We start from the raw sequence: 24,286 nt of genomic DNA on the forward strand, positions 1-24,286 counted from the left end.
AATCAAAACTTGAAAATAATAAGTAACAACAAGAAAAAACATATTTTCAAAGCAGGGACTCTACATATTCAGTTTGATGGCCGTACAATGCAGGAATCTCATTATATTTTTATTTATTGCACAATAAAGCTTTTAATGAAAAGGTCAAATATAGAGATGTTTTAAATCAATTGAAAAGTACCTATATGAGAAGAGTCAATTGTTTCATAGTTTAATAATAATAATATTCATTTATTGTCATTGCAACGAGTACAACAAAATTAAAAAATAGCCAATCCTGACGGTGCGTACAAACATATATGCAATAAATGCAAAAACAAATAAATACATAAATACAATTAAATACAATTATATTAAGTACAAGATTTTTTAACGGTGTTGCCGAGTGCAAAGGTAGTGTTCAGTTCTCGTATGGCCCTGGGGTAAAAACTGTTCTTAAGTCTGTTTGTTCGGGATTTGATCGACCTGAAACGTCGACCAGAGGGCAGATGAACAAACAGACGGTGGCCGGGGTGGGATGGATCTTTTATTATTTTGCCTGCTCTACTGAGGCAGCGTAGGCTGAACAGGTGCTCCAGGGAGGGCAGTGAGCAGCCGATGATCTTCTGGGCCGTCGTGATGACCCTCTGAAGGGCCTTCCTGTCCTTTTCTGAGCAGCTGGCATACCATGTGGTTATACAGTATGCCAGCACACTCTCGATGGAGCAGCGATAGAAGGACAACATGAGCTTCTCCTGCAGGTTGGTTTTCCTGAGGATCCTCAGGAAGTGGAGTCTCTGCTGTGCCTTCTTTACTGTGGTGATGGTGTTGGTAGACCAGGTAAGATCCTCTGCGATGTGCGTACCCAGGAACCTGAAAGCTGGTACCCTTTCCACACAGACCCCATTGATGTAGAGTGGGTCGTAATCTACACTGGTTTTTCTAAAGTCAATTATAAGTTCCTTTGTTTTGGAGGAGTTCAGGACCAGATTGTTCACTGAACACCATGCTGCCAGCCTTTGGATTTCATCCCTATAGGCTGTCTCATCTCCTTCTGAGATGAGTCCAACCACAGTCGTGTCATCCGCGAACTTGATGATGGTGTTGGTGGGATGGGTGGGGGCGCAGTCGTGAGTGTAGAGGGAGTAAAGGATGGGGCTCAACACACAGCCCTTTGGTGAGCCGGTGCTCAGTGTAATGGTGGAGGAGAGGTGAGGGCCTATTTTGACGGTCTGGGGGCGGTTGGTCAGGAAGTCCTTGATCCATTGGCAGATGGTTTGGGAAAATCCAAGGTCGGAAAGTTTGGTGACCAGTCTGCTCGGGATGACCGTGTTAAAGGCAGAGCTGAAGTCGAGGAAGAGCATCCTCACATAGCTCCCCTGGTGTTCAAGGTGGGTCAGTGCAGTGTGAAGAGCAGTGTCGATGGCATCCCCGGTAGACCTATTTGCTCTGTAGGCAAACTGGTGTGGGTCGAAGGTGGGTGGGAGGCTGGCTTTGATGTGCTGCAGGACCAGTCTCTCGAAGCACTTTGTGATGACCGGTGTGAGTGCTACCGGACGGTAGTCGTTAAGACCGCTGATGACAGACTTTTTCGGCAGTGGGATGATTGTGGCGGACTTCAGGCAGGGAGGGATGGTGGATTTTAAAAGGGACAGGTTGAAGATTTTTGTGAAGACCTCAGATAATTGGTCTGCACATTCCCTCAGCACTCTGCCCGTCACACCATCGGGGCCTGCAGCTTTCCTGGGATTCACTGCTCTGAGCACGCGCTTAACATCATACTCCTGCACAGTGAAGGTGTTGCTGTCAGGTGCTGGAGAGGGTGTTATGTCTGCCACTGTAGCTTTCACCTCGAAACGAGCAAAGAAACAGTTAAGTTCCTCTGCCAGCGAGGCGTCGCCGTCGGCAGTCGTGCGGTTGCTGGTCTTGTAGTTGGTGATGTGCTGGATGCCTTGCCATACCCGCCGTGGGTCATTGTTGGAAAAGTGGTCCTCAATCTTCCTCTTGTAGGACGCTTTGGCATCCTTGATGCCTCTCTTCAGGTTGGTTCTAGCAGCACTGTATAGAGCTCTATCACTAGACCTGAAGGCGGTGTTACGGTCCTTGAGGAGAGACCTGACATCCTTTGTCATCCAGGGTTTTTGATTGGGATACAACCGGATGCGTTTGTCGACGGTGACATTGTCAACACAGTTTTGGATGTAGCAAAGTACAGTTGATGTGTACTCCTCCAAGTCCTGATCCTCAAAAATATCCCAGTTGGTCCTTTCGAAGCAATCCTGCAGCTGCGAGGAAGCTCCTTCAGGCCATGTTCAATGGGTGAGAATGCAGGGTCCATTATGTAGTGAATAATTGGAATGACTTGGATGAAGGGATTAAAAGTACCATTAGCAAATTTGCCGATGATACAAAGCTAGGTGGCAGTGTGAACTGTGAGGAAGATGCTATGAGGTTGCAGGGTGACTTGGACAGGTTGTGTGAGTGGGCGGATGCATGGCAGATGCAGTTTAATGTGGATAAGTGTGAGGTTATCCACTTTGGTGGTAAGAATAGGAAGGCAGATTATTATTTGAATGGTGTCAAGTTAGGAAAAGGGGACGTACAACGTGATCTGGGTGTCTTAGTGCATCAGTCACTGAAAGGAAGCATGCAGGTACAGCAGGCAGTGAAGAAAGCCAATGGAATGTTGGCCTTCATAACAAGAGGAGTTGAGTATAGGAGCAAAGAGGTCCTTCTGCAGTTGTACAGGGCCCTAGTGAGACCACACCTGGAGTACTGTGTGCAGTTTTGGTCTGCAAATTTGAGGAAGGATATTCTTGCTATTGATGGCGTGCAGCGTAGGTTTACTAGGTTAATTCCTGGAATGGCGGGACTGTCATATGTTGAAAGACTGGAGCGACTAGGTTTGTATACACTGGAATTTAGACGGATGAGAGGGGATCTTATCGAAACGTATAAGATTATTAAGGGGTTGGACATGTTAGAGGCAGGAAACATGTTCCCAATGTTGGGGGAGTCCAGAACCAGGGGCCACAGTTTAAGAATAAGGGGTAGGCCATTTTGAACAGAGATGAGGAAAAACTTTTTTAGTCAGAGAGTTGTGAATCTGTGGAATTCTCTGCCTCAGAGGGCATTGGAGGCCAATTCTCTGAATACATTCAAGAGAGAACTAGATAGAGCTCTTAAGGATAGCGGAGTCAGGGGGTATGGGGAAAAAGCAGGAACGGGGTACTGATTGAGAATGATCAGCCATGATCACATTGAATGGCGGTGCTGGCTCGAAGGGCCGAATGGCCTACTCCTGCACCTATTGTCTATTGTAGTAAATAATTTGAATGTATTTCATGTGCTGTGATAATATGCCCCTTAAATACCTGGATCCTTCCTTGCAGTATTTGACTGAATTTCATTAAATTCCATTGAACATCTCAGCCACTTCTGACATAACGTATCAGAATCAATTGTAACATTGCTGTTGCTGACTATAACTTCCACAGTACTACTTTGCACTGTACCTCATTGCCCAGTGACTTTCAATATGTTGCATTGAATCATCTTCCAATTAGTCTTAGCTATCCCTTCCATAAATCCAATTCATAACATAAAGTACTCTTCAGCGCTGGACAATTTGGTATCTCAAGATTCAAGATTCAAGATAGCTTTATTTGTCATCCAATATTGGACGAAATTCAGTCACCCACAGTCCAACAATAAAAGCATTAAATAGGCATTCAAATTACACAACCCCAAAACCCCCAAAAACACAGTCCAACAATAAAAGCATTAAATAGGCATTCAAATTACCCAACCCCAAAAACACACAAAAAAAAGAAACATCCATCAAAGAAACATCCATCACAGTGAGTCTCCTCCAGTCCTCTCCTCACTGTGATGGAAGGCCACAATGTCTTTCCCTTCTCCTGCTGTCCTCGCCCGCAGTCAGGTTGTTGTGGTTGCAGGCCGCACCGGACGGTCCACAGCGGGCCAAGCCCAAGGCGCGTCGCGTCGCAGCCGCTCCCGCAGCCTCCGAAGACGGCCGGCTCCGCCGATGATAAGTCCGATCCGGGGCGGGCGAACACGCTGTTGCTGCCGCTGTTGCTGCACGTCGGGACGGTCGTGGCTCCCGACATTGAAGCCCCCGCCCAGCAGAGAAATATCCCGCGGCATATCTTGGGCCGCGCCGGACGGTGAAATGTCCTCGACCCAAGCCCCGCGATCCGGGGCGGGCGAACCCGCTGCCGCTGCCGGAGCTCCCGATGTCGGCATCCACGATGCCCGAGCCTAAGGCGAGTCGCAGCCGCAGTCGCAACTGCTCCCGCAGCCTCCGAAGACGGCCGGCTCCGGTGATGGTAAGTCCGATCCGCGGGCTCTGCGAACCGGAGCCCTGGAGGCCGACAGCTCCAGGAGTTGGGCCGATGGTAGGCCGCAGCAGGAACGGAGACACCACCCAGAAAACAAAGGTCGGGTCTCCGTTCGGAAGGGACACCTATTTACAATGTTACAGTTCCCCCCCTCCCCCCCACATACACACACAGTACACAAACACAAAAACACCACATCACAACTACAATTAAGACAAAAAAACAACAAAAACACAAAGACAAATCCAATTCATAACATAAAGTACTCTTCAGCGCTGGACAATTTGGTATCTCCACCATCACCCCGCCGCAGAACTCCCTCATAAATGAAGGAGAGAATAGGATTACACTGAGAACCAGCAAAGACTTGAAGGGCCAATTAACCTCCTACGTCATGAAGAATTATGAGAATAGCCTGCCACTTTTCAACTCTGTAGGCTCACACATGAAGTTTGTTACTTGTCTAAGGGCTAAACATAACCAGAAAAAATGTATGCCGGTCAATGAAAATCAAAACAAAAAATGCAGCTACCGGAAATCAGAAATTAAACTTTAAAAATGCTAATAATACTCAACAGCATCTGTGGGATGAGAAACGGTTGACTTTTCAGGTTGTCGACCCTTGATGAGAACTGGGAAGAAGGTGTACATGTTGGTTTTAAGTTGCAGAGAGGCTGGGGAGCGATGAATAGGACAGTGAATATCTCTGATCATGGTGGCCTTGGATTGGCATGGGGATCAGCTGTAAACAAGGCATCTCGTTGATGGGTTAATAGTGGCAGTTAAAGAGAGTGAGCCTGAACAAAGCAACATAACAACTATAAGATGAGGGTGGGTAGAGAGTGAACAAAGATATGTAAATGTTGCAGATTTCTGTGAGAGAGGACATGCTCTGTACCTCTTGCAGCTCGGCATGCTCTAACTGTTACATATCATGAGTGTTGCCACTCTCTATCTGCTCTCACTTCATGGCTTTTACTTTGCTTCGTTCAGATTCACTCTCTCTCTAACCGCTCCCATTAACCCAACAAACCACAAAATGCTGGAGGAACTCAACTGATCAGGCAGCATCTGTGGGAGAATGGACAGGGACCCTTCTTCAGACTAATTCCAGCATCATCAGTTCCTTCGTGTCCCCTTTAACCTATCGGTCAGATAACCACATTTACAGCTTATTTGCAACAACATCAGAAATATTCACTTTGCCATATCTGTCCTTCCCCCAGTCTCGCTGCAACTTGAAACTAACTTGTTTTCTCTCTTTCCGGGTTGTGAGGAACAGCCTAGGACCTGAAATGGTAGCTCTGTTGCTCGTTCCACAATTGCTGCAAGAATAAATGCTTTTCCTTCAGGAGCAGAGAATTAATTCCTTACTTTGATATGTAAAATGGTAAATGAGTCACCCTGTCATTTACTGAGGGCTGTTATCCGAGAAATACAAATTTGCTGAGTTGGACCCTGAAGAAAAATAAAAACAAAGCCTGTATTTAGAAGGCTCCAGAGCTTTTAGGTTAGCTGGCCTCTACATTGTACATGCGCCAACGAGCACACATAGAACCACACGGTGCTTGATGTTGGTTCTTTTGCTGTTTACGTGTCAGATCTGAGAGCTGACTGCCAGCACGATTCCGTGACTCAGATTTCTCTGCGTCCGTGCAATGATTGGAACAGAGCCGGCAATGGCCTAACTCACCCATCAGTTCTTTTTTGCTGGAATTCTTCGAGTTGGCAGGATATATATTTTATGCTTTCCCCAATGACTGGCATAGAATAAGCATTTGAACGTACAAAATTCCCAAATAACAGTCACAGTGCCTTATCAAGCAGTTGTATTGATTTATGAAAATATATCTTTGGTCTTTGAACACAGTCGGTTAAGTCTTTTGGATTAAAAAAATACTCCCTTACTCTGCCATATTTGACCCTTATAAGAACACCAATATGAATGGTGTCTCTGATATTGGCAAAAATGAAATAAACAAATTTACTGATGGTGTATATTACCTCTATTTCAGTAAATTTACAGATATTGGTAATATACAAATAAATATACCAATATACCAATATAATATACCAATAAACATACTGATATAGAGGTAATATGCACCAGTAAATTTGTTTATTTCATTTTTGCCAAATTCCTTCCTTGTGCTTGGACTTGAGCCACCACTAACTCGGACAACCTGCTCACTGGCCTTTGCCAGTGGAACTGTGTTGATCTGACAACTTGGAAGTAATGTGTTTCTCTCTCAAGTTCCCTCACGCTGGGACAAAAATCCTTGTTTCCTTGCGTGTTCTGTCACCTGATTATATGCATGGGAACACCATCGCCGAAGCAGCTCATTCAGAATTGCATATCATCCCAACATGGATATTGCGTATCGATGAGGTAAGATTTTATGAATGCATGTTGAAGAGGGAACAGCTTCACCGCACAGATTGCAGCAGATAAAGCAGACAATGACCCATTAACATCTTCTCAATATGTGTAATAAATATAGATCTTAGCAGCAATCCTAACCCAAAAATCAGGAAACCAAACGATACTAGGATTAAAAAGAATGATGTGAAGTGCAGCTTGCCACACATATTTTGTTGGAGTCAAAATAAGATAATTTCTCTCTCTGTTGCCTCAATCTATACTGTTTACTTTCATGCTGTTTATTGCTGCTCTAATGTTCAAGAGAAAACAATTGTGTAAAAAACTCTTTATAGACATTACTACTGTGGCAAGACATGGGCAGGCTGTAAGGTTTGGAACTGTAATGCACATTAAGCTCTAACAAATTTATGCCATGTTTTGCTTTTGTTGATGGTGCTGTTGTTGGAGGGTTGGGGGAATGAGGAAGTGAAGGCATATGCAGAGGCTGGAAATCTGAAATGAAAACAAAATTTTGCAAACACTCAGTCGGTCTGGCAGCATCTGTAGAAAGATTTAATGTTTAAATCAACATTTAATGTTGAGGACTTTTCGTCAGAAAGGGGGAAAATAAATTAATTCTGAGTTGCAGAGGTTGAGAACGCATGGACGGAAGAAAGGTCCTAGTCCAATCTTTGTTTGAAGAAGGGTCCCGACCCGAAGTCTGAAGAAAGTCCCAGACTTGAAACGTCACCCATCCTTTTTCTCAAGAGATGCTGCCTGACCCGCTGAGTTACTCCAGCACTTTGTGTCTTTTTTTATGTTGTAGAAGACATTTGGGGTAGTCAGAGACAGAGAATACAAAGGAGCACAAAAAACAATGAAGATCAGAATGTCAGGACATGCCCAGTGGATGAGACTATGCTAACGAAGAGAGAATAACACAATGGGGATGGCCATCTCTGATACAAACAGAGAAAGCAAGTTACAATGCACCTGTGTATATTGTAGAGTGCTTTCCTCAAAACCATTGTATCGTGATTTTCCCTGAACCTTTGACCAAAAATGGACAAAATTTGTTTCTTTCGCATTTTTTTTTTCTCTCACAGAAATTCCACCAAAGTTAATTTTATTCAACATTTCAAATTATTTGGTAATAATTTGTGTAATGGTGAATTTCCGTTACCCAAACTGCTGTATTAGGGAGGGAGGGAGGGAGGGAGGGAGGGAGGGAGGGAGGGGTGGGGTGGGGGGAGTACACTGTGCTTAATGCTATAGAATTGAATAGTGAGTCCCGATGTCAGCAACATGCCCTGATGGAAGATGGAGTGGTGCGCTCCAACCTTGCATTGGGTCTTGTTAAATATAATGCACAAGCTTATTGGTGACAGAAACTGTACATAGACTATTTACAATGCTTACCCAAATTATACAGTTCCAAAGATATATTATATTTATTGATGTGTTGATGAAAATGTAGATAGGATCTGGATGTTGAATTGTGTTGGCCAGTTTTGTAAGTGGCTTTCGTCTAATATTTGGATGGTGCTGATATTAATGACCACTCAATCGGAAAATTTACAAATCCAAAGAATCCTGATCAACTTCCAATAACTAGCTATTCAACACTACTACTTGTGGGATGTGTGCCAATTGCTTGTGTCAAGTTTCAAAATCTGTCTGTAAAGTATTCTGCTATGTCTTGAAAGCATGGGCCCTTTTTCATAGAAGCAAGATTATCTTTCCCCCGTCTTTATTTGAAGTAGGCTGATGCAAACTATATCAACAACAGGGTGCAGCTGGTCATGTTGATATCTGAGTGTCAGAGACCTGGGTTTAAACCTGATCTTCAATGCTATCTGTGTGAAGTTTGTACGTTCTCCGAGTGATCTCGTTTGATTCCTCTGTAAGATCCGTTTTCCTCCCACATCCCAAAAATATTCGGGTCTATCGTTTAGTTGACCTCTGTAAATTTCTCTGAGAGTGTAGGAAGTGGGTGAAAAAGTGGGATAACATGGAGCTAGTGTGAATGGATTATGGTCGGCATGGACTTGGACTGTTTCCAAGCTGGATCTCTAAACTAAAGTAAATTAAACATACATTGCGTAGGTCCACCCAGCAGAATACAGGGCAGTTCAATCTGAGATCCATCACTGAATTCCCTTATTAGATTGAGAAGATTGGGTGAATGAGGAACAGCAAGGTTGGCATGAGTGCCCATTGTGGAAAGATGCTGGGGGGGAAGAACTGACTATACTGTTGATTCAATAGAGAATTAAAATCCAAAATTTGAGCAGGTTGACTGTTGCAGAACACCTTTGACTGCCTTTGAGATTTTGGAGGAACTCAGTGTTGCTAGCATTGATTGGCAAGATAGTTAATTGATAGTGTCGAGGACAATAAGTTCCGATCGGAAAACAAGTTGACATTGTCATTTATACTCTGAGCAGCATTGTTCAATTTTGATGCATTAGTCAAATGTTGATTACGCACTGACTTGATTAACTTGGGTTGAAATAAGGTCATTGCTTCCAATGAATAAACATAACATTAATAAACCTGATTTAACTCGGTTTGATCTTCTTGTGCTTTAGGAGCACGGCCAAGAATTGCGGCCCGGTACAGCATGGAGAACATGAACGTGGTCAAGTTTTCACCAGATAAGGTGAGGTGATTTATTTTCATTGACAATCATAAAAGCATGTTTAGGGAAAAAAATTAACCTCTAATTTGATTTATTTGTTTTAAGAAAGGATACAAGAATAAATTGGTATAAGAGGGAGTATGACCAACATGGCAGCAAGTGCATACGTTTTAAGCATGTTTTTCATGAAAGAGGAAGGAAAATCTTGCCACAAAATGAGCATTCAGTAGAGAAGAACAATATGAAGCTGCAGGGTTTTCCCCCATGCATAATATTGTAAGTTATGAAAGTGGTGGAGGTGCTGTGATGTGAAACATGTTGGGAAAGGATCAATTGTGAAATAACTGGAATAGTTTATCACTGCTTTTCAAAGCAAACCATTCTAATAGGACCAAACAGGATAGCATTGGTAGCATACACAGGCCTTTGCTTGCAATGTCACAATAAGATATCCTAGAGATGTATTACCAGTTAATTGCTGACCTGGTGAGTCCTGTTTACACATTATGAAATTTCTGAACTGCAGTATTCGTTTTTAAGAGGATCAAATGCCAAAGCCAAGATGTTGATGTGTAGTTCCACTTGTTCCATCCGTACAATCCAAACGGAAACAGTCAAACAATGCTAATAGAATTGGAAATTTTACGTGAGTCAGACCAAAATCATTTCTGTTTGGTTTTCCACAAGCCTTCCCACTGCACCAGGATTCAGTTCTCTGGATCAACCAGATGTTCTTGGAACTGACCATGAATCCCTGGTCAGAATTGTGAGATTTCATTGTCTTGACATGGCTGCTCAGGATATATTTAGCTAGGAATTAAATATCACCTGACATGCAATGTCTGACACATCTTTTAGGTGCAATTTATGATTACTTTCCAATTGAAAATCTTATCTCTATATTATATAATTTTCTATTTACATCTGATTTACAATTTTTAAGGACCAAAATGGAGAACTAACTGGAGAGTACCATTCCAATGATCTTGAAGGCACAGTTAAAACACCCCAGATTGGTAAACTAAGGAATAAAAAGTTCAACTCAGAAAATAAACAAGGAGCCAATACATTGTTGCCTTTGGTGGATGCCAATGATGTTAGAGTTCAAGTGGCCCCAATGGTAAGTGTCCTGAACTTGTATTTATCACATCAACATTTGACATTGTGATTTGTACCTGTGATTGTGTATGTCAAGTCAAGTCAAGTCAAGTCAATTTTATTTGTATAGCACATTTAAAAACAACCCACGTTGACCAAAGTGCTGTACATCTGATGGGTGCTTCGTGTGGTAACAGTTGTGTCAGATGTGAACGTTGAATGGATGTATTATTATCACTGCTGCTTTGCTGAACATCCATTAAACGTGCACATGTTGCACACATGGAAGCTTTATCAAAGGCTAGGGGCCCTTTTTATTTGCAATCAACTTGACTATAATTCAATTTGATAATACAGAGTACATGGACAGGCAGTTGTAATGGGCAGGTGCGTGGCAGATGAAGTTTAATGCAGAGAAAAGTAAAGTGATGCATTTTAATAGAAAAATGTGAAGACGCCATAGCATAAAGATGATTGTCCTAATTCCAATGTTGCGAAGGTCGCCCTACCAAGAAAGGCAAGACACTTTTAGTCTTTTGCTTGAGGTTGAGATGAATGAGGAGTGACGTTATTCAAATATGTAAGACCCTGAGGGGATTCAATAGATGTTGCGATGTTTTCACCAGTGGAAGAGACACAAGCAAGACAACAGAGCTACAAAATAAGGGCTGATCATTTAAAACTGAGCTGCGTAAACAAGTCTTCTCTCGGGGGAAAGTGACTCTGGAATTCTGTCTATGTGAGTAGTGGAGGTCAGATCATTAGACGTACTTAAAATGGAGATAGATAAATATTTGAAAGATTGAGGAATTGTAGATTCTAGGGAACTGGCACACTAGTTAAGACCAGCATTGATCAGCCATGATCATATTGAATGTTGAGGCAGGCTTGAGCGGTCTGGCGGACCACTGCTCATATTTTCTTGTATTCCTCTGTTCTTCCATCCTTCCCTTCTAGCCCACATTCCACCTCCATCATTATCACCAACCCTTCAACTGTAGTCCATCTGCCCCTCGCTCTCCCGCCAGCCTCCTCTCCCTCACTGCCCCTCTTTCCTTCTGTATTTATCCCCTGCTCTCTCCTCCACAAACAACTATCCTCGCATGCCTTTCTCCTCTTCTACCCATATTCCTCCTTATCTGACTTCCACTGTCCTCCTTTAACTCCCAGCCTCCATCTCCTCTCCATGATCCTCTCCACCGTTGCTCCCAGCCATCTAACATTGCCCCCTGCCCTTTCTCCTGCCTCATCATCCAAGTCCACTGACATGCTTATGCAGTAGACTGACCGATTACACCAGTTAGGAGAATTTTATATTTTTAAATAACTATAGTAGTGACACCAGAAGAGGTAGTTGGATTTTTTTTTGTAAATGGTGGGATTTCTGTCTAGCTAAACGTAACACTCTTATAAACCCATCTGAGTGGATAAGAGCAACATAATTGATGGAAGAACATGTTGAAAAGTGGACATTACCCTTATAGAAGCTAGCAGTGAAATTTAGAATGGGTATGACTCTGCTGCATATATTGAATCTGCTGCCTGGAAGGTTGATGGAAGCAGATTTATTAGTAACTCTGGAAAGGAAATTAGTTATCTACTTAAAGGAGAAAATGTCGCTGCTTTGGGGGAGAGCAGGAAACATGGAACGATTTAAAGATAGCTTTTTCAAAGAGCTGGCAAGGGTGGGATGGACATATTATGCCTTGATGCCTGTAATTGATAGATAAAATGAATAATTAACATTTTTAGTAAGAAATATAAATTATTCATTGTGTTCTGTTAGTTGACTAACAGAACTGGACCTGTGTGATTTTAGTTTTTAAATAAAAGCACATACATCGCTACAACCATCTCATTCAGTTATGTCTGTCTACCTTTGAAACCCTTCTTTCTTCCTCCTCATCTTTCTCTCGTGACCATCACCTCTAAGGAGCTCAAATGTAATATCTAGCTATTCAGCAAATATTCAACATCTTGCCAAAATAAATGTTGAAGGCTAAGGCTGAGTACATTCTGAAACAGTAGCTGGCATAAGGCATTGGCCACATAAGGCAGTAACAAATATTTGTACGGTAGATCTGGAAGCTTCGGTACAAATTCAAAGCAACCTCACTGTCTTTGGGCCTTATAATTTAGTTAAATTCTCAGGTGACTAATTGTGGGAGTTCCCACTTTCATTTGACGATATAAAGGAGAGGACTTCCGCAGCTGTGGAAATAATCTTCTGATAAAATTAGACTACATTGAAAATGTTTTTATAAATGTGGGCCCAAAGGAACATATGGAACATTCAAACAACTACAGAATCAGAATTGATGCTTCAAATGGCAGTTTGCGCAATTGCTTTCCAAACCTGAATGCTTTTTGGTGAGTTTCACAGCTATTCCTCATTTACAAAATATCTATTAACAAATATAATTCAACATTCAGTCCAGCAGAAGGAAAAATATGTTCAGGGCTTTCACTGAATTGCTGTTTGTGTAAAGTGACCAGAGAGAGTTCAGTGGTAAAAGTCCATCGGAAGTTGCAAAAATGTTTGAGATTCCAGATTGAAATAGCTTGCGCCTTAGATTTGGGCTCTTTGTTGTTCATAGTTGAAGAATGTGATTCGTTGTGATAAGTTTATTTTCATCAACCAGCACTAAAATCATCATATCAGTAATGTATCTACTTTGGTTAGATCTTTGGCCAGAGAAAAGTTGACATGAATAAATATTGATGCATGTAAGGGAAAATCCATATGAGGCACTAAATGGACTCCTTCCATTTTGCAAAATATGTGGTAAGTTTTCTTAGAATTTAAAAAAAGTTATTTTATCCAGTATTTAAAATAGTCAGCGATCAAAAGTGGTTGATTTATAGTCAGCTAAAAGTAGCCATTGACTTATTTTCTGTCAATGCCAAAAAATGCAAAAATGCAAATTAAATTATTACGTAGTTCAAACAATTACTCTGCTCTTTAGTTTCACCAAATCCACTACCTGTGTTCAGATATTACCCACACCTGGGCAGGATTTGATCTTGGCGAGGTTTTGTTTTTGGGACGATACTGACAAGTACCAATCAAGTGACCTTCCTTCACTGTGCTGTTTTGTTCTTGGTTTCCTGCATCTCTTTCTTGCCAGGACCCAACACCAGATGGGAGACTTAACATCTCTCCCAGGCTGCTGTACCTGCATTTGACTGGCCACAATGAATTTTAGGCTGACAAGACAATAAAAGCATTTCTACAGTTGCAAATTCAATAAAAAGCTTTTCTCAAGCCCAATATCCTATTAAACTATTAAAAAAATTACGTGATTAATCTATGTTTCTTTTATGCTAGAAAATGAAGGTAAAATGATTAGTCCTTGCATCAATTCAACGACATTATGTAAAGTACATGCATTCTCGTCACAGTCTCACATGTGTAGATAAGTCAGTATATTGAACTTTATTAGAGAAAGACAGTGCATGACAGGGTGCCATGGTGGTGCAGCGGTAGAGTGCTGCCTTACAGTGCTTGCAGCGCCGGAGAGCCGGGTTCGATCCTGACTACGGGTGCTGTCTTTATGGAGTTTGTACATTCTCCCCGTGACCGCATGGGATTTCTCTGAGATCTTCAGTTTCTTCCCGCAATCCAAAGATGTACAGGTATGTAGGTAAATTGGCTTGGTATATGTGTAATTTGTCCCTAGTGTGTGTAAGATATTGTCAATGTGCGAGGATTGTTGGTCGGTGTGGACCCGGTGGGCCAAACGGCCTGTTTCCGTGCTGTATCTCTAAACTCAACTCAACTCAACTGAGCTAAACTAAACTAAATTCATAGTCAGTTCATCACAAGCGTACATTCGCTCCTGTTTCGTATGTTAGAAGCAAATCATGTATTAGTTGTTTAAATGTTTATTACTGCTTGGTATTACTGTCATACTTTTTAAGCATTGTACAAAAGGCACAAGCTACGTCAGTGCTGCACTGAGTTGTCAATCTCTCCTACGCAAGCAGTGAAGAGGTAGTTGAAGTACATGGAAAGTAAACTGAAGTGAAAAGTCGAGAGGATAAGCAATACTGAGTTTGGATTCACAACACTTTGCTGGAAAAGAACAGAGCAAATCTTATTTTGTTTCTGGTCATGCACAATCTAGGAATGCTTGATGCAAACACTTCATGCCAAAAGTAGGAACATGTTCCTGCACTGAACACTGATAGTTTAGTGGCTGTAAAGCACTTTAGAATTTCTGAGATCTTGAAAAGCTCTAAATATAAACGTTGGTTGTTCGCCTAAAGGATGACAGAAAAACAGTAGACTCGGACACCGGGCAAGAAACAAGGTATGCATTTTGCCAAAAAGTTTGCCAAGAATGAATTGTACTGTATTCCAAAAGTCGTTACTGCACTGTGCTTTTTTTGCAAAGCACAACAAAACCAGAATTTGTGTATGGATTTCAAGTGAGAACATCGTGCTTTCATAAAATGAATTCAAAATGTTCACTCTCTGCAGTTTAACATCACGGACTGAAGGGCCTGTTCCTCTGCTGTACTGTTTTATGTCGCACGGCACGGGAATAGATTTGTCCTTTGATTATATCTAGGTAGACTTTACAGGAAGGATCGTGGATTGCATACAGCACAGGTTTACTCAAATAATACTGGGAATATTAAGTTATAACTATGAATAAAGATTGATGTTGAGGGGGTGACTTTTACCACTTGAAATGAGGGCATTGAAAAGGTTAAAGAGAACGTAATCACAGTAGGATATCTGGTAGCCATTAGTTGCAGAGGAAGATTGTCACACAACCTATGAGGTCCGCAATCAAAATGCTGATCCCAGAGGTGAAAAGATAATGCATTAGTTCAACTCATCCACTGTTAGTAATGGGAAAGCCATAAACTATTGTGAGCGCAGTCGTACTGAGGAATCCATGCTGAAACTTTGCAGATCTCACAATGCAGACTTGTATGAGCTCAGACTGGAGGCATTTGATTTTTACAATGCAGTCCATGTTTCAGAGCTCAGTTTCCCTACATTCATCAGAGCTCAAGAGAACATCACGGCGTGAGGATGATTAGCAGACTATTGAAAGAATCGGTGTTGATATTTTTCAAGTCATTGGAGTTAGGAATGCTTCACGGATGCCTATTGAGAAGGAATTGGACATAATTTAAAGAGGAATATAAATAGAATACTAGGAATCAATGTGAGATTTGGATCGAAGTATATAATTTCAGTTCATGAACTAGCACTGGGGATTTATCCACCTTAATGGTTTTCAAGACACCCAATACCACCTCCTGACATATTCCTACACTCCACCCTGATCTCACTATCCACTATGTCCTTCTCCTTGGTGAATTCAGATGTGAAGTACTCGTGTAGGACCTCACCTACATCCTTTAACTCTAAATTCCCATCTTTGTCCTTGAGCAGTCTGGTCTTGTCCCTAATTACCCTCTTGTTTTTAATATATGTATAAAAAGTCTTGCATTTTCTTCAATCCAACTCGCCAATGACATTTCATGGGCCCTTTGACCTGCCTAATTCCCTGCTTGGTTTCTTTCCTGCTTGGTTTCTATCCCTTAAAGGCCCTGTGATTTCAACTCACTAAACCGTACACAAGTTTCCTTTTGCCCAACTTTACAACAGTTCTGAAGATAGGCACAAAATGCTGGAGTAACTCAGCGGGACAGGCAGCATCTCTGGAGAGAAGGAATGGGTGATGTCAAGACCCTTCTTCAGACAGTCCTGCACTTTAGCATGAATCTCTGAATTTGTATACTCGTGGCTGTATTGGCTGGATATCTTAATCTTTTCAACATTATCACATTCAAGAACGTGTTTATTCTTCACATTACGATCATTTTGTTTATGATTTGTGAAGATAGAATTAAAGTGGTAAAAATTAAATATTTAACTGGATAATTTTGAATCCCTATGATTTAGATAGTCCAAGAAAATATTCACGTATGTACCAAATGCATCAGAGAGAATCATTGTACTCATTTGGAACTGTACCTGAACTTAAGGAACTTTCTGAAAGGGCATTAATGGTGGAATTTTTATATGCACTAGAATAAATTTTTGTAGTTAATCATTTCTTAAGAAGGCTGTTAAGTTATTGATGGCTGAGATTGTGTCCAAGTGTGGATTTATTTGTTAAGTTCAGATTCGTAGTTGCTTTTCTTGGCGTTGTCAGTGTCAGCACTTTGATTAGACAATGTTAGCGGACACATTCAGCTGACAGTATTCAGAATATCATCCTCCCAAAGAGAACACAGTCAGGAAATTAAATCTCTAGATCCAAGGACTCCTTCCTTAGCTGTGAGGGACCGAACCTTGCAAATTGTTCAGAAACCTGTTAAATTTTAAAATGGGAGAGTCTGGGCTTTGTTCGTGAACCCATGCTGGAAAATTTCCACCCTGTTAATTTTTGATTGATGCTGAGAAATATTTTTTTTCTCATGCTCTTTTCTGCAACATTAAACAAGTTCCTGCATGGTCATCAGCTGCTCCATTGAACTGGTATAAATCTTTGTTTTTTTTTTGCATTGAACGGTTTTACTTTATTTTTATGCAGTACCAGAACGGCCTTGACCAGAATTGCCAAAAGCATTTACGGTGCAACAGACTCATCACAGCATGCCAAATGTTAGCTAATGCGAAAATTCACGGTTTTGTTCGACAAACTGTCAGTGTTTCACAGTTTATTCACAAAATGCTGGAGTAACTCAGCAGGTCAGGCAGCATCTCGGGAGAGAAGGAATGGGTGACGTTTCGGGTCGAGACCCTTCTTCAGACTCAGAAGAAGGGTCTCGACCCGAAACGTCACCCACTCCTTCTCTCCCGAGATGCTGCCTGACCTGCTGAGTTACTCCAGCATTTTGTGAATAAATCGATTTGTACCAGCATCTGCAGTTATTTTCTTATACTAAGTGTTTCACAGTTTGTTGGACTCGACCAAATTACACTCTGTCCTCCATCGCTGAAGGTTCCAAGTGGAACCAATAGCTACTTTAAGACATTTGGTTTGTTCAATTTGTATCTCTCCGGATATTCAAAATGTTTTTTTGATAAATCTTGTTCTGCTTCAAAAACTCTTAATACAGAATTGATCGACAATCTGATAGAAGTATATGAAATTCTATGAGTTATAGATAAGCTAGACAGTCCGAACCTTTTTTCCCCGAGATTGGAAATGTCAAACTTTGGAGGGGCATGGTTTTAGGTGAGAGGAGCAAACTTTAAAGGAGATGTGCGGGGTAAGTTTTTGTTTTACGGAGAGGTGGGTATGTGGAACACTCTGCCAGGGGTGGTAGTGGAGGCAGATAGGAAAGTGGCATTAGAGGCTTTTGGATATACTGAGAGAGGGGTGGGATGTGGACCTCTGCAGGAAGCTGAGATTAGTTTAACTTGACATCATGTTTGGCATGGACATTTTGGGACAAAAGGCCTGGTCCTGTGCTCTGTAATCATGTTCTCACCAGATCTTACAGGATAATACAGTTGCCTCCATATTATTCTGCAGTTGGTTTAACATTCTGCTGCAGTAATTAAGACTGTGCCATGCTTGTCACCGTTTCTCCCGTGGCCTGAAGATGATATCAAATAACTGCAACCACAATTACAGGACCCACAAGCACCACTATCGACTGGAAATATATAATGTTGCTTGGCACTTAGAAATCATTTGTTCAAACTTTTAATATCTCCAGTTTTAGATTGGAGTTGATGTCAGATAGGGAAGAGAATTTATGTGATAACCTTTGTGAGAATTTATCAAAAGTTGCTTATTGAAAGAATTTCTTGATATGTAAACAGGTTTATTAAAATGTTGCAATATATCATGGATGGGTCACCAGTATCCATTTATTCGACATTGCTGCCCTTAGCCTTAGGGTCTTCTGCCTTTACAATGTGTGTTATTTGCATGATGTTTCTTTGAAATGTAAAGGATAGCAGGAGACCCAGTGATCCTACAGTTATTTCCTTTCCCACGAGGGAACTCGATTGAAGTTACTCTTGAACCTGCTTCCTTTAAGGCAGTGGATTTTAATCTCCAGTATTTTAAAACAGTGGATTTTAATCACCATTATTAAGGCAAACCTTTTCAGCTCCCCTCTTGTTTTATTTAAATATCTATTAAATTTGATGAGCCTTGGATTAGTCTCAGTTTCCTTTGTTGAAATCTCAGTCTGCAAGTGTGCTGCAGTGTTTAATGGGTGGGAGGGCAATTTTGACAAAGGCTCGTATCTTATTGCCCTTGCAAAAAGGTTAATAAGCACTCCATGTGGTGGAAATCCCAATGGTTCTTTGATTATGGAATTCTATAATATTTTCTCGCTGGGAACAAAGATTACATAATGGATTTCTGGTTGGTATGTGATTTGAAAGTAATGTTATTCCTAGGATAATATTGTTATGAGGAGTATAGATAGGGTAGAAGACGGTCAGAATTTTTTTTTACAGGATAAAACTAAAATACTAGAGGTCATAGCTTTAAGGTGAGAGGGGCAAAGTATAAAGGAAAGGTGCAGGGCAAGTTTTTTAAGAGGATGCTGTGTGCGTGGTATATGCTGCCAGGGGTGATGGTTGAAGGAGACACATCAGTGACATTTGGATAGGCATATCGATATGCATGGAATGGAGGGATGTGGGTTACGTGCAGGTAGATAAGTCTTGGCATCATGGTCGGCAGACATTGTGGGCCAAAACACTAGTTCTTGTACTGTATATTCTGTACAATACTGTATATTCTATTGTAGTTTCAGACGATGATGGCATTGTAAGTTCAAGGAATCTTTGGTTGTTGTAGGTTGATCCAGCTTCATGAACTGGAGTTGGCGGATGGTTTGGTCATGACCCAGTGACATCCATTGGAAGGGTGACCAGTACTGATTGGTGTTGGATCAGTTTGAGGAAAGGCAGGACTACACATGTCCTGCACGTATTCAACTCACCTGCTATTATTCACTTCTGCTAAAACCCCATCCACACTAAAGCTAGGTTGGAGTATCTAAGTGGGCCAAACTCCCCAGGAACCATATCTCCTGAAGTTAGCAATGGCAGGAGATCATGGAGAAAAAAAAAGAGAAATATCGAGATCTACACGCCCCATCTAGGAGAAGCTTAAAGGAGATGCTCAAAATTACAAGGATTGTTAGAGTCATACAGTACACCTTGTCCATGCCAACCATGATGTACACATTTATATTAATCGTATTGACCAGCACTTGAAAATGAAAGAATGCAACAAGGAGAGGTTTTAATTGTTAGTTCAGTGAGGCAACTCAGGAATATTGGAGTGGAGTCAAGTGTTTAATTGTTGTACGTACCAACAATGGAATAATATTTTTTTTATTAGCAGCAGCATAATAAATCTGTGAACACAATATATAATACACAAAAATTTAATAAATTAATAACCACAGTACTAAAGTCATAAGTGATACGAGCAGAATTGGGCCATTCGGCCCATCAAGTCAACTTCACCATTCAATCATGGCTGATCTATCTCTCCTTCCTAACCACAATCCCCTGCCTTCCCCCCATAACCCCAGACACCCATACAAATCAAGAATCTATCTCTGCCTTAAAAATATCCATTGACTTGGCCTCTACAGCCTTCTGTGGCAAAGAATTCCACAGATTCACCACCTGACTAGTCAAAAAAAAAAAAAATCTTTAGTGCAACCAAAGACGGTCCATATAAGTTTATAGTTGAGATCAGTATTGTGTGGTGTTCAAGAACCTGATGGTTGTGGTAAAGATGCTGTTCTTGAATCTGATGATCATCTGAATCACCTTTCTCATGATAGGAGTGATCATGGCCATGGTGATGTGGGTCTTTGATGTTATTGCTGCCTGTTTGCAGCAGCACCTCCTTTGCTGCAGTCTACGTTTCCTTATTGGTCCGTAGGAATTTTACATGTGTGGCAAGTCCAGCATTTATTAACCTATATTCTAATAGCTCTTGGACTGAAGGACCTGGTAGGTCATATCAGGGAGTAATTAAGACTCTGTTACTGTGGATCTGGAAAAAAAATCAATTGTATGATGATAACAGATTTCTTAATGCAATTTTGTGAACCCTCTGGATTTTCATGGTTTTACAGTCACTATACTGATGCTGGCTTTTTATTCCAAATTTGTTTAATTAACTGTAATTAAGTTCCCCAGCCATGAGGATGAATTCAAATTTGTTGCCAAATCTGAAAAATGAAGCGGCATAGTTTAAAAACATCACAAAATGCTGGAGTAACTCAGCAGGTCCGGCAGCATCTAGGAGAGAGGGAATGGGTGACCTTTCGGGTCGAGACCCTTCCTCAGAAACGTCACCCATTCCCTCTCTCCTAGATGCTGCTGCCTGACCTGCTGAGTTACTCCAGCATTTTGTGATACCTTCGATTTGTACCAGCATCTGCAGTTATTTTCCTACATAGTTTGAAAGCACTTCAGTTAGGTAATCTCAGAGTGGCCAATTAATTGACTGGATTCCAATGAGGAATCCTACTTTAAAGTAATTTATCTATTTTTATTTTCAAATGTTGATCAAATCAACTTGTGTCTTTGCTATTTTTGTTATTCAAAATAATTTGGCCACATCATTGCGAGTTCTGCAGAAGGTGCTGTCACAGGCACGGTATTTTGTTTCTTATTATAACATCCTCAAGTCTCTTGCCATTTTGAGGCACCGTGTTTTGTCAAGTGTGAGGGTTTTTTTAGCATCGACAATGGAGACTTCATTTTGTCCTGCCAAGAAATTAAGTGTTTTCATAACTCTGAGATTAGGATAATTCCTCGTGCTATGATTGTGCAATGTGGGAGGCTGATTATGAGGTTTTCAGAGTGTATGTCGAACACAACACATCTTATCTGCACTCCTTCCCATATTCTGCATCCATGTGACCAGTGTTTAGCTGTGTACCGTGACATGTAGCAAGGCACATTTGTGACTTGCCAGACGTGAGGTGAAGCAGCTGCCCAGTTTATCACATTCAAAATGTTTCTCTCATGCTGTAAATGATTACCTATTAAAATATGAAACCTAACCACCTTGGGATATCACATGAATATGGAACAGAACTGTTTTACAACTGCTTTCAACCAAATAGAATATAATTTGATTTGGAACCGAAAGTGATACAAGGGAAAAACCTGTGCAGACACTGACTCTTTGAGGAGGGAGGTTAGTGGAGTCAGATGCTCAAGGGCAAACTAGGGGTGTGGGGGGTTAGGAAAACAGGGAGAGGGTAAAGGCTTAAATGAGCTGGATTGTTCATGCATAAAGTTGCAATAAAATCAGGTCTGAATGCCCACAACCTGTGCTATAACTTGATTTATTCACAAAATGCTGGAGTAACTCAGCAGGTCAGGCAGCATCTCGGGAGAGAAGGAATGGGTGACGTTTCGGGTCGAGACCCTTCTTCAGACTGTGCTATAACTTTCTGTGATTCTATTCTGCAACTCACCACTTCTGAGGAGCTATGTTTTAGTTTAATTGATTTATTATTAGTCATGAATCAAACCCTGAACCCAGATCCCTTTAGAATCACACAGCTTTGCAGATTCCACTCCCATCCAACACCCTGCTCCATCTGACAACAAGCTAAACCCATGCAAATCAGAACGTGCCAGAAAATTCTTTAAAATTATCTATCGGTCTTGGTGTTGAAATTATCAATTGTTGCTCTACCTACAACTTGCGGAGTGATTTCTTTGTATGGAAACGATTTGTCAGACTTTGCTCTTAAATGATCCGATATAAATTTAAGATTATATTCTCAGTGAGCAATGGGGAGGGGAGGGGGCGCATTTACATCTCAAAATTGCATTGAATCTCTCTTGATAATCTCTTTTGATCCCCTGATAAGATCTGAGTGTCATTGATGTGTACTGATTAATATCTTTATATATTATACAAACTGCCACCCTTGTTAACCTGTAAAGAATTGGGTGATATTTTAGAGTAAATTAAGACTATTATGTAACAGAAGATATGCATTTCCATTATGCTGCTCACAACCTCAAGATTTCCTGAAGCACTTTATAGACAATGAGTCTACCCAGTAATAAAATAATCTCCAAGTAATCTCTAGCACTGGTGTAGATTAAGAGATGCGCATGAACCAATTTTGCAGAGTATAACGATTCTTGCCATTGAAACTTGACGTGAACCTCACTTTTCCATTAAAGTGGAAATGTAAATTAGCATGTCCCACCTCTGATTGCCTTTTCAATCAATAGGTCAATAATAATATATATATTATTTATTTGTCATTCGAACATATAAGTATACATTTGAACGAAATGTCGTTCCTCACGGGGCTGAGGTGCAAGTTGTATAGTGGTTGATATTGATGTAAGGTGCCGGTGCATTGCGTGTGTGTGTTTTAGGTGAGGTGTGTGTGTGCCCGTTGGGGGGCAGCAGGGTGTTCATCATTCTAACAGCTGGGAGAAGAAGCTGTCGCACATTCTGGTGGTGCTGGCCTTGATGCTCCGGTATCTCATGCCGGATGGCAGAGGGGCAAAGAGTCCATGGGAGGGGTGGGAGGAGTCCTTTGTAATGTTGGAGGCTTTTCGGAGGCATATTTTGTTGAAAATGTCCAGAATGGATGGGGGAGGCTTCCTGATGAAGTTCTCCGCTGTCCTGACTAATCGCTGCAGGATCTTCCCGCCTGATGCGGTGCAGTTCCCGTACCAGACGGTGATGCGGCTGGTCATGACGCTCTCTATGGTATCTCTGTAGAACATAGAAAGGATGGGTGGGGGAAGCCTCGCTCGTTTCAGCCTCCTGAGGAAGTACAGCCTCTGTTGAGCCCTCCCGGCCAGTTGTGCAGTGTTGAGATACCAGGAGAGGTCATCTGCAAGGTGCACCCCTAGGAATTTGATGTTGCTCACCCTCTCCATGATGGAGCCATTGATGTGCAGGTGGGAGTGCGCAGCTTGCGTTCTACTGAAGTCTACAATCATCTCTTTGGTCTTGGTGATGTTCAGAGAAAGATTGTTGATTTAACCAGTTCACAAGCTGCGCCACTTCCTCTCTGTAGGCAGTCTCATTGTTGTCTCTGATGAGGCCCACCACTGTAGTGTCATCTGCAAATTTGATTATTTGGTTGGTGTTATGTTTGGCAGCACAGTCGTGGGTAAGTAGCAGTGCCCTGCAAAATGGGCTGAATAGCAAAGATGAACTGTTGACTTCCTTCCACATCTATCAGATGGGACTGGCCTTACTTTCTGCTCAAGCTTGTCTGTGCTGCACATCATGTGCTGTTACTAGTGAATGGTGTTCAGATGAGACTACACAAAAAGTCATTCAACTGAGAATGCTCTGCCCACTCACAGCTTATAATCAAAATGTTGACTGTAAAATCATGTAAATGCCAGTTATGGTCATTGATATGTCACAAACATTACATTTTACTGAGTTTTATGTCATTTTACGTCATTGCATTACAGTGTTAAAATAAATTTAGAAACCATCAAGCCTATCAGACACAACTTTAGAACGAGTAAACTGTCTCAGTGTGAATCTCGGCAGCCAGTTGCATTGGATTCCTTTCCTATTTAGATCCCTCACCCACCCTGCCCATGAATGCGAAGGTCAGCACTTCAGGTCAGCTTTCTTGCATCATAACAGGTCCTAACTTTCATACTGTGGCAAGTTTTGAATGACTACTTGGGTCAGAAGAATCATTTTGTATATGAGCGTGTAAAGGTAAAAAAGGGAATATTGAAAATGTTCCTTTTTTTTTCTGGTGTACTTATTGATTTGCATCAAAGACATGGTATGAACAGTGTGTTAACAATTCAAGGTTCTTCCCAAAAAGCAAAATGCCAGAGGAACTCAGCAAATCAGGCAGCAT

The 24,286-nt window shown here is 41.4% G+C and overlaps 1 protein-coding gene across 12 annotated transcripts in view; it reads left to right on the forward strand.

Annotated features, from left to right (window-relative positions):
- Nucleotides 1–24,286, forward strand: part of gpsm1b (G protein signaling modulator 1b) — a 149,316-nt gene that overhangs the window by 116,440 nt on the left and 8,590 nt on the right. For all 12 annotated transcript variants that reach the window (XM_078426475.1, XM_078426477.1, XM_078426487.1 and 9 more), the window contains 2 exons: nucleotides 9,294–9,364; nucleotides 10,287–10,463. In XM_078426475.1, the coding sequence (XP_078282601.1) occupies nucleotides 9,294–9,364; nucleotides 10,287–10,463 (248 nt within the window). The remainder of the gene's footprint in view (nucleotides 1–9,293; nucleotides 9,365–10,286; nucleotides 10,464–24,286) is intronic.

This window comes from Rhinoraja longicauda, chromosome 31 (genome assembly GCF_053455715.1).
Source record: "Rhinoraja longicauda isolate Sanriku21f chromosome 31, sRhiLon1.1, whole genome shotgun sequence".
Classification (NCBI taxonomy): domain Eukaryota; kingdom Metazoa; phylum Chordata; class Chondrichthyes; order Rajiformes; family Arhynchobatidae; genus Rhinoraja; species Rhinoraja longicauda.